The sequence below is a fragment of the Octodon degus genome, unplaced genomic scaffold (assembly GCF_000260255.1).
Source record: "Octodon degus isolate 3935 unplaced genomic scaffold, OctDeg1.0 scaffold00171, whole genome shotgun sequence".
Lineage (NCBI taxonomy): Eukaryota > Metazoa > Chordata > Mammalia > Rodentia > Octodontidae > Octodon > Octodon degus.
The window spans coordinates 3362405-3373564 of record NW_004524747.1 but is presented as its reverse complement, the minus strand read 5'-3'; the positions used below and the strand labels follow the sequence as shown (position 1 = coordinate 3373564).

The 11160-nt window shown below is 36.7% G+C and overlaps 1 protein-coding gene across 1 annotated transcript in view; it reads right to left on the bottom strand.

Moving 5' to 3' along the window:
- Cenpi (centromere protein I) overlaps positions 1–10674 on the bottom strand; it is an 89246-nt gene extending 78572 nt beyond the window's left edge. The window contains exons 1-4 of the mRNA XM_023703459.1: positions 10467–10674; positions 9271–9408; positions 5132–5250; positions 4726–4833 (exon numbers count right to left, since the gene is read on the bottom strand). Of these exons, the coding sequence (XP_023559227.1) occupies positions 4726–4833; positions 5132–5250; positions 9271–9408; positions 10467–10674 (573 nt within the window). The remainder of the gene's footprint in view (positions 1–4725; positions 4834–5131; positions 5251–9270; positions 9409–10466) is intronic.
- Between the last annotated feature and the right edge of the window lie 486 nt (positions 10675–11160).

Below are 11160 nucleotides of genomic sequence, written 5' to 3'. Positions count from 1 at the left end.
AATCCCCAGTTCTGCCAAAAAAAAAAAAAAAAAAGAAAGAAAGAAACAAAACTCCAATCATATGCAGTATACAAGAAACATTTAATTCAAATAAAATTTTACAGGTTAAAAAAAATCAAAAGATGGAAAAAAATATTCCACGCAAAAGAAACCCTTAAAAAAGCGGTAGCTATCTAAATTTCAAGGAAAGTGTATTTCTAGCCAAAACTCTTCAAACGAGACAAAAGTTACTACATATTGATTCAAGGAACATTTCAACAGGAAGAGATTGTAAGCATTTATGCACCAAATAATGAGGTGCACAACTTCATGTGAAAGCACAAATAGACATGAAAAGTCAGACAAACGTTAATACAAATGTTATGGCTAATATCTACATGTCCTCCTCAAAGCCTCATGCACTCATAGGTGAAACTTTCACACATGGCAGGTTCTACATTGCATGATCCTGGGATGAAGGGCATGTGATACTGGATTTGTTCACTACTTGGTTTATCACAGTTTCTGGATGTGGATCATGAGAAGGTCCACCCTGGTTGCAGGTGGCATCACCCAAAAGACTTTTGGTCTATATAGGATTAAAGGGAAATGGAGACTTGCTGCTTCTTGAGTGCCCTGCCGTGTACTGTTTCTTCTCTGTGAAGCTCCTCTGCCGTGCCTTGGAGTTATCTGAATATGTACCAAAATCTCTAACAAACTATGCGCTAAAATAAATTTTTCCTCCTTTACCTCTGGGTGGGAGCTATTTTGTTTCAGCACTGAAAAAATAACTCCGAGGGTGAAAGTGTGTCATCAGCTGATTCAGCTACCATGGATAACTTAGATCATGTAAACCAAAGAAGTAGTGACAACGACATGGAGCATGAGATGACAGAGAAATACGGAATGAAGACCCTGATTGGGATGAAGAAGCAAATAGTAGTGTAAATAGATACCTGACTAATCAAAATGCTACATAATGGTCATGTACACCTAAACAATCCAACATAAGACCTAGGTCAGAAAATGTCATTGGGTTCTTGCCAGGGGGGAACCATACTGGACAGAATGCAACACTGAGATTCATTGTTAGAAACTGTTCGTAACAGATCATATGCTACAGCTTTTTTTTTTTTAACTGCTGCTGACTTTTTGTATTTTAGAGTGTTCAGGGTGTCACTACTAGATCGGACTCATAGTAATTCTCCTGTTTACAGCCAAGTGCTGGGAGTATGGGCACATGCCACCACACCCAGTCTCAAAGGCTGTCTCAGTGCGCCCCCGGGGACAGGGCTGGTATGGCAGGCCTGGGAATCTTGGTCTTAGTACCTTTCATATACTTAATAATTATAGAAACCCAGAAGCTTTTATCTGGATATCCCATGACACTGAACATATTAGAAATTAAAACTGAGAAAACTGGCCTGTCATGTTGGCACATACCTGTAACTCCAGTATTCTGAGAGACTGATGTAGGAGGATTCCAAGTTTGATCCCTGCCTGGGCAACTTAACAATAAAATTTTAAAAAAGGCTTTCTGTGAAAAAGCCCTGGGATTTATCCCACAAAGAAAAAAGCAAAAATTTAATGTATATTAATTCATTAATGATAAACTCATTAAATGATAGAATGACACATAAATATCTGACTAATCAAAATGCTTCAGAATGGTCATGTACACCTAAACAATCCAACATAAGACCTAGATCAGAAAATGTGTCACGAGTATAAAAAATACTCGTAAACAAAAATAATGAGAACACTGTGTTATATTTCTATAAATATCCATACATACACACATATGTGTATATGTATGTGTATATGTGTGTGTGTGCGTATGAGATCCTGAGTACTGAACCCAGGGTTCCATTCATGCTGTGCAGGCAAGCATTCTACACTATCTCTGCAGTCCTCTACTAATTGCTTCAATGTTTCTGTCTTAATAGAATAATTTGATTTTCTGCTTCTGCATAAATTCTGTTAACGTGTTGGTGTGATGGACTTATATAAAAAAGTAGCCTCACACTAGACATGTAGTTGGAAAAGGGAGGAATATTTTAATAACCTTTCAGAAAATTGTAGGGGTGGGGCTAGGTCCACCGCCTATGATAGGGGTGGTCAACCTATGGAACACATGCTATAGCAGGCTGTTTCTATCATTGAAAGCTCTAAAGGGTTCACAATCAACTGCCCTAGCAGTTAAAAGGTCCTAGGCTTAATACCTAGCACTGAAAAAAACAATTGTGCCTATCAGTCTTTAATACTACTGCAAAACTTGAGAATTGGTGTCTAAGCCTCAAAGTGGAATCTGAAACTTCATTAATGAAATCATTGAAGTCTGTTCCATTATACTTTATTGATGTACCTTGTTCTTCAAACAGATCTTTTATTTACACATGACTTTGTAAGATCATGCTTAGTCATCTGAAAAATACTGGTTCACTGAGTTATACCACACTTCTACATGTTGACCCATTTCATTATGATACCTAAAAATCATACTCGTTATTCTCATCAATATCATTAGTTTTCAAAAACTTGTTTAAATATCAAAAAGTTGTCAGGGGGCCGGGGAGATGGCTCAGTGAAATAAGCACTTCCCTGGCAAGCGCAAGGGCCTGAGTTTAATCCCTGGTTCCGCAAAGAAAAAGAAAAAGAAAAAGAAAAAGAAAAAGAAAAAGAAAAAGAAAAAGAAAAAGAAAAAGAAAAAAAAAAGCTGTCAGGTTCAATGTCTTCCAAATATCCAAGACTGAATAAATGGTTTGTCTGTCAGTTACTCTTTCAAATATAGTGTTCCATGAAAAAAGCAGCTACTTAGCTCATAATTCAGTCCCTCAATGCTTTTCCTCAGAACCATCATCAGACTTATGCATGCAGAACAGCTTTGCATTTCATCACAAAAGAACATTAATTGCATGCATCAAGATTTAATAAAAGTAATAGATTTTTATCACTTTGTTTAGGACCTCTTTAAGTGACATTAGCATTTCTGATGTTTACTGCAGTAATACTGCAGTGAAGACCATTAGTACAGTTTAGTGCCATTTGTGTTAAAGTACCAGCAGTTTTATACATCGTTGTTTTTGCTCCATCACTGCCTATGTCAACGTAGTGAAAACAGCAAATAATATCTTGTTATTATGAAAATAGTCTTTACCTTAGATCTCCTGAAAGGATTTCAGAGGACCCCAGGGGTCCACAGATCATATTTTGAGGCTCTTTGGTCTAGGACGTGGTCCTGTTATACCTGATTATTTCAGCCTCCTAATTCTTGCCTTGACTCTCTCTCATAATTCCCACTTGCCATTACTATATACAACTTCCTACAAAGCTGCTTTCAACATATTCAGTTTCAAATTAGTGACCTCCACACCGAATACAGAAAATCCAGTTCCATACTGAAAGACCTCTACAATCTCTCCTCACTCAAATTTTTCAGCCTTACTGCTCATAATAACAACATCAATTAAGTCAGCCTGATATATTTAAGGTCTCCTTAAACAATTCACACATGTCACAACTTTGCTTGAAATATTTCCATCGTATCTTATTATTTCTTCTCATCAAATCTCAAATTGTATTTAACCTTCAAGGAAGGTTAGCTCAACATCTACCAACTTTTAGGCTTTTTGTGATCACTAATTTAGAACATCCTCTTGTTTCTTGAAATATTGGAATAAAATATTATCACACAATAATCTACTCTTTGATAATTTAACTTGAGTTGTTGTTTAATCATATGTCCTTACCTTAATTCCCTAATTAGCTTCTAAAATTTTTGGAGTACAGAAGGCCTACTAAATTTTGAGTCTTCTACAGTGCCCTGTATAATTCAAGGAACACAACAAAAAAGTGAATTTTAAAAATGAAATCAATGAAGGAATTCCTTTCCTAAACTGCAGAGGAATTCAGTTAGATGAGTGACTCACACAGTCTGTGAATTACTGGTGTTCCTTTAAAGTCTTCCAGGTAGACAGTAGGTTGATTCCTAGAGTAGTAGTGGCAAACCTATGGCACACATGCCACAGCAGGTTGTTTGTTATCACAAAAACTCTAAAAGATTTGCCATCACTGTCTGAGAGGTTTTTTTTTTTTTTAAATGAACTTAGGGCAGGGTCTATAGGGTGTATAGGGTCTTCCTATGCAGATTGTACTCACAGTGAGTCTCCTGTTTTCAGCCTCCCAAGTGCTGGGATTACAGGTGCGTGCCACCATGCCCAGTCTCAATCACCTTCTCAGCGCACCCCAGGGGTGGGGCCGGTGTCTTAGAGTTATTAATGTTTAAAATGAGAACAATTATGCTATTAATCAAAATCAGTCCGCCAGCAACTCACAAAAAGTAATCCTCTCCTTCTCATTAATTCTGATTAGGTTTTGCAGTGTTAATCAAGAAAATGTAGAGTAAGGGACCCAAAGGACTCTGTAAGTGGCTTACAAGGGGGAAAAATGGTAATTGCTGCTCTTAGATTAGCAAAGAGACTTGATGTGGAATCAACTCTTACCTGTACATTTTTTACTTTCTTAAAAGAAGATTTAGAATAAATGTGGCAAAAGTTTTGTATTTGTTAGTCTGGGAGATGGTACAAGGGTATCTGTTATGTTATTCTTTGCATTGTCCATATATTTATATATTGAAAAACAAATAAGGAAAGACATATTGGGTAGCACCCAGAAGCACATACAGTACGTAAATATAGACACATGTGCTACCTGACTGATGCTCAGTGCTTGCCAATGTGTACTTACCAGTGCATCATCTTGCAATGAAGCAAAGAAAACTCCATAAAGCAAGTTAATTTGCTCCTTATTTTCAATGAAGTCAAACATTGCAACCAGCCAACGATAGAAAAGTACCTGTGGAAAGGCAGAATGCTCATCTTTATAAAATTCTCTAAATATAACTATCTGGCATAGAAGAACTTAGTTCTCCCCACCTGCCCAGGGCTGTTGTAGGAGCTTCTAGTACAAAGTAGAATAACTAATTTTATTTTGCAGTAAAAATTTGTTTGAACAGAGTCCTTGCATTAAGTTATATTGTTATAAAACTACAGGCATTGCACAAAAGGCCACTGCCATTACTCCCTAAGTGGTTCTTCCTTGCTAGCCCTTAAGTGGTTCTGAAGGACATCATCAAGGGGTTTAATAAGATTACCTTGGTGTTACCAGAACACTTGCCAGCACAGATCCAGGAGATTGCTTTAACCACAGAATCTTCTAATATTAAAGTAGCTGGAATCATGCACTTCAGTATCCGTGTGTTTACAGCATTTCCTGTAGAGCAGACAAACCACATTAAATTACATTTCAGGTGTTGCATTGGTCCCTTTACTATTATTATTTACCACTAGTCACAAAATGTTCACATACTGAAGCCAGTAAAAAAGTATGCAATATTTAACATCCCTTATCACTAAACAAACAATTCAGAAAAAAACCCTATACCTTTAACTTCTAAAATAAATAACAGAGCAAATTATTTGGCTCAAATGGGGGAGTGAGGACTGGGGATATAGCTCAGTGGCGTAAGCCTGCCTGGCAATTCCAAATTTGATTCCCATACCAAAAAAATTAAAGGGCGGGGGATAATCACAGGGTGTCTTTTTGAGGTGAATATACTCTGAGAGTGGCACATTCTGCTGACTTACAAAAAAATGGAAAAACATACAATGGAATAAAGATAGCCTCTGAAACAAATGGTGTTTGGAAAATTGACTATGCTCATAGAAAAGATAGAATCTAGACTCATATTGCTCACCATGTAATAAACTAAAATCAAAAGGGATCAAAGACCTATTCAAACAGAAACATTTTGCTGGAAGATAAGATGGTAAGATTCCTAAAGACAATGATCAAAACCTCAACTGTATAAGAAATAACATCAAGGGGCTGGGGAGACAGCTCAGTGGTCTAAGCACCTGCCGGTCAAGTGCAAGGACCCACATTCCATCCCTCGGTGTGCCGTGCTAGCTCTGATACCGGGCGTGGTGATGCAGGCCTATAATCCCAGCACTAGGGAGGTTGAGACTGGAGGATCACTATGAGTTTCAACTCCATAGCAAGACCCTGTAGCAAATAAATAAATAATAATAAAGAAATAACCTCAAGAATCAATGAATAGAATATGAAATTAAAAAGTTGTGTAGCACAGACTACAACAAAGTGAAGAGATGACCTACTGAACGAGAAAAAATTGTTGTCAGTTATTTCTCAGAGGACTAATATCTAGAGCATATAAATGACTCAAACAAATTAGACCCTCAAAATAAAAAAACCCAATCAAATAATGGGTAACTAAAATGAATTAACACTTCCAAGAAGTACAAATGGCCAATAAATACATGAAAACATATCCAACATCCCTGGACATTAAAGAAATACTAATTAAAATAATACTGAGATTCCACCTTACTTTAAAAAATATAGCTATCATCACAAATCAAATAGCAAATGTGGAGAAAAGTAATCCTTCTACATTGTGAGTGGGAACATGAACTAGTACAGCTACTACGGAAATCAGTATAGAGATTCCCACCAAACCTAAAAGTAGCAATCCCATTTGATCCAGCTATTCCCTTGGAAGTGGCCTATATGTCTATCAACAGACAAATGAATAAAGAAAATGCAGTATTTTTACAAAATAGAGTACTACTCTATCATAGGAAGGATAACCTTGGATCATATGTAGGAAACTGGGCACAGCTTGAGATCATAATGTAAATGAAGTAAATCAGACATACAAGCTTATAGACGGCATGGTTTCACTTAAATGAGCAACCCAAAATATAAACAAAGAACAAAATACAAGAGACAAAACAGGAAATAAGGGGATAAAGTCTTTTGCTAATGGAAAGGGAGCAAGAGATAGGAAAAAAGGGGAAAAAGGGAGCAGAAGGGGATGAAATTAATTAAGACATATTATGCACTTTACCAAGTCCACAGGAGGAACACAATCATTATGTACTGCAAACATGTACTAATAAGAAAATAAAAATTGAAATAGGAAAAATAAATCATATTAAAGGAAATGCAAAAATAAGAAGAAAATAGTGGTAGCATTGTGAAAGCATTGGCGAGGGAGGGAGGGGCAGGGGATGAAAAAACATGTGCATTATGCACATGTGCCAATACCAAACAATGAAAGTAATCATTGGTACTGTACACACACTCCATAAAAATTAAAATAATCTGAGAATTAGTAATAATTGCACATCTCAGTGAATATGCTAAAGAACACTATTTTTTCTTTACTACAAGGTAAGTGAGGATGGAACCAAATGTCTTCACATTGAACTATATCCCCAGTCCTTTTTTTTTTTAATGTATTTGGTACAGGGTATTACAACACAGCTCGGATATGCAGTGATCCTCCTATTTTCAGCCTCCCCAGTGCTGGGATTACAGGCATGCGCCACCACACCCAGACTCGGTCACTGGCTCAGTGCACCTGGGGTAGGGCTGGTGCGGCATGTGGTGCCGGGGATAGAACCCTGGTCACTGCACTTGCTAAAGCAAGGCGCTTAGTCCGCTGAGCTCTCAGTCCTCCGAGCTATCTCACCAGCCCTCCTTCTTTAATTTTTTATGTTTTAATTTGGAGACAGAGTCTCACTAAGCACCTAAGTTGCATAGGCTGGGCTGGAATTGGTGATCCTTTTCCCTTTACGTCCCTAAATCACTGAATTTTTCTTTTTACTTTTTATTTTATTGGTACATTTTAGATATAAATGATAGCATTCATCATAGGAAGGTTGTACCTGTACATAATCTATCTTGCTGCTTCTATTTTTCCCATTTTCTCCCCTCCCTTTAACCCCTTTTCTTCTCTTTATTTACAAAACATTTATCCCCTATTAGAAGTGATGTTAGCCAGGCAGAGTGGCACACACCTGTGATTCCATTCCTCTGCAAGGCAGGAGGGTTGCAAATCTGAGGCTTGCGTGGACAATTTAGAGAAACCTACCTTTTCAAAATAAAAATGAGCTGGGGAGATAGGTAAGTGGAAAGGACCTCAATTCAGTCCCCAGCGTTAAAAAAAACATGAGGAGGAGGAAGACATGATGATGATGACAAGGACAGACAATGGGTTTGCACATATGCCTTTGGTACACTCAGGCTTCAAGAATTAATATATATATCGGCAATTTCTACTCTGTTACTGTGGAAAAGCAACCAATGATGGCAGATAAGAAAAATCACAAGAATAACCCCTCCCAGACTTTCCACTGAAATTTCTTGTATCTATCTCTTTTTTTCTCTCCCACTCATATCTATTAACCCTTTTAAAGTTTTAAATAATCTCATCACTAACGTAGGTACCAAATTCTAAGGCAAAATTCAATATCGATTCTATTTTTACTTTCCAATGATTTTAAAATTAATTTCTAAAGAACCTAAGGTCCCTTTGTACCTAATTATAGGTACATTTATAGCAATCCAGAATACTTGAGCCATACAGTAAATTCAACTAGTAATATGCTGTTACTTTAAATATGCAAAACTATAAACAAGATGCTAGGATATACACAAAGGAAACTAACATACAAGGGCACAATATACTAAAGCATCAAGTTTTGAGAGCTATAGTAATAGAGAAAACAGCAGCAATGTGGTGCAGTACAAACACTAGAAAAGGAGCTCTGACATTAAGAAAATCTCTTTACCATACTAGACCTGTTTCTGCATCTGGAAAAGGGGTGATATAGGGTGTAGGATAACTTGTCTGAATTTGAATTTGGTTGAGAAGGTAAAAAGGTTCTTTCCAAATAGAAAAAGATTGAACAGGTATTATTTGTAGGAACATTTCCCACCCCCAACCAAGAACCAATGAACTTAGCACAAAAAAGGAAACACTTACCCCAAGAAAAATTCCTTTGACTATTAAGGTAAGATAAAAGACGCTGAAATGAAGACAGTATAAATAAGGTCTTATCATGGATAAGTTAACCTTTAGGCAATGAGATAAGAGTAACCTCCTAAAATGCCTTTAGGCAGCATTATTTAAATTATTATCCATTCTTCTAAAGAAAAGGGTTAAATGGTTTCATATATTTGAGGAATACAACCTACCCACTTTATTTGTAAATATACGTGGTAACTATTTTCAGCAATATGCACACAGAAACTTTTGGCTTAGAGTCTAAACACAGAAAAGGTCCATTTTATAATTTTATCAGATTGGTCTTTCGAGAAGAATAGTCAAAGTAAAGAATGAATTGATCCAAAAAATACACTCATTCAAAGTCTGAAAGGCAAATCTAACAGCAAACATATGATAAAGGTATCCCTTCAACATACCAAATTTGCCACTGAGAGCCACATTCAGTAAAATATCAATGACTTCTGGAGCTAACCCATTTTTCCAAGCCACATTTTCCACAGTTTCCAAATGTTTTTCCAAAATTTTATCTTTACTCTGTGAAATTTTAATGGGACCTAGAAAAAGGAACAATAGTAAATAGTGAGACTTAAAATTCTTTCAGTTCTCAGCTTCAACAATTACAAATTGAGATTCTCTAATGGAACAGTTTTATGTAAGAAATGTCTTCACAATAAATGAATCTGATGCTGTCAAGGGGGCAGGAGGAGTACGGAAAGGAAAATATAGAATTGAGATGTGTTGTGTACATGTACTAACTTCCCACAAGGAAGGCAATTATTATGCACTGTAAACATGTACCAATAAAAAAAATTGAAAACCATCCTAAAAACCCTTGAAAGGCTTTAATACTCTAGAATATTTAATATTAATAGTACCTTCAGTGAGAAAAATTGAGTCATGATCTAGCTTTCTGGCTCTAAACTAAAAGCATACAGCTTCCAGGTGTGTCCAGATATGACCCAAAGGTCACAAGCCACTTGCTCATTTTTTTTAATGTTACAGTAACAAACACAAAAAGGAAATTGTTTTACTTATACACATTCAGTATATGATGCACTTTCTAGCAGCCCAAAATAATTCTTCCTCACTCTGTGGCTCAGGAAAGCCAAAAGGTTACACATATTTTATATATTCTGATCCTTCAATACTAGGTCAATGGTTCCCAAACTTTGCTCTATATTGATGGAGATCACTTAGGAAACTTTCAAAAAGTCCTAATATCAGCCTGAATCCAATACCAAAAGAATAAGAATGCTTAAGAATGGATGCCAGGAATTTGTATGTTTCAAAGTATAAGTGATCACTCTATGTGGCAGTTTGGCAACCTCTGCTGGGAAGATGTTTTGTGGTTGTGTCTGCAGTACCTTGCATAGTGATAAGTAGCAATTGCTCAATACATGTCTATTAAGTGAACAAAAGCACAAATGAGCAAAATTATGCTTTTGTTTTAATTTTTTTTGGCAGAACTGGGAATTGAACTCGGGTCCTTGCACTTGTCAGGGAAGTGCTTATTCCACTGAGCCATCTCCCAGGCCCTCTTTTAAACTTTTTAAGGAAAAGACCAGAACAGTTTTATAAAAATAATTCCCGAAGGAAAACAATGTACTTTTACCTTTCTCCAAGTATCCCACTGCTACTTGCAGAGTATCTTCATCCATATGTTCATGAGCTGCCATTGGACTGTTCTGTTCCCAGATGATTTTTGAGTCACTTGGCTTCTGTTTTACTTTCCAGGCTGACAGACTGGTTTGAAAAGTATTCCCAACTTGTGAAGCTCTATTCTGTGCCTGGGAACGCTTAACTCTCTTTTGAGGCAGCATGACTGTGTATGTTCTATACAAAAACATGTGTCAAGTTATCATCAGCCAAATAGTCCTTTTTTTCCTCCACAAAGGCAGGGATCAGATCTGCCTGCACTCCCACATTTAGTACATGGTACCTAACATGTAACAGGCATGCCATAAACAAGTTAACTATCTGGGCAAGGAAACCAATAGGTTAGCTTTTTCAGAAATTCCTTGACTTAAATAGATATACTAACAACTTGCCAAGGTAACATTTACTCAGTTGAACCTTGGCCAATATAAGTTCGCTCTTAAAATGACTACATTATATAAGCAAGACCCAAACTAATTCATCTCCATGAATTCAATCTTACATACTTCAGTTTTATTGCTCCATCCTTCCTTGGTTTTGATTTTAATCTTTATGGTCTCCCCTTTGTAGTGCTAAGTTAAAACTGCATAGTTAAAAAGCCAAACTGGTGGCCTGACTAAGCATTCTCTGGTCAGATATAACTTCCATGT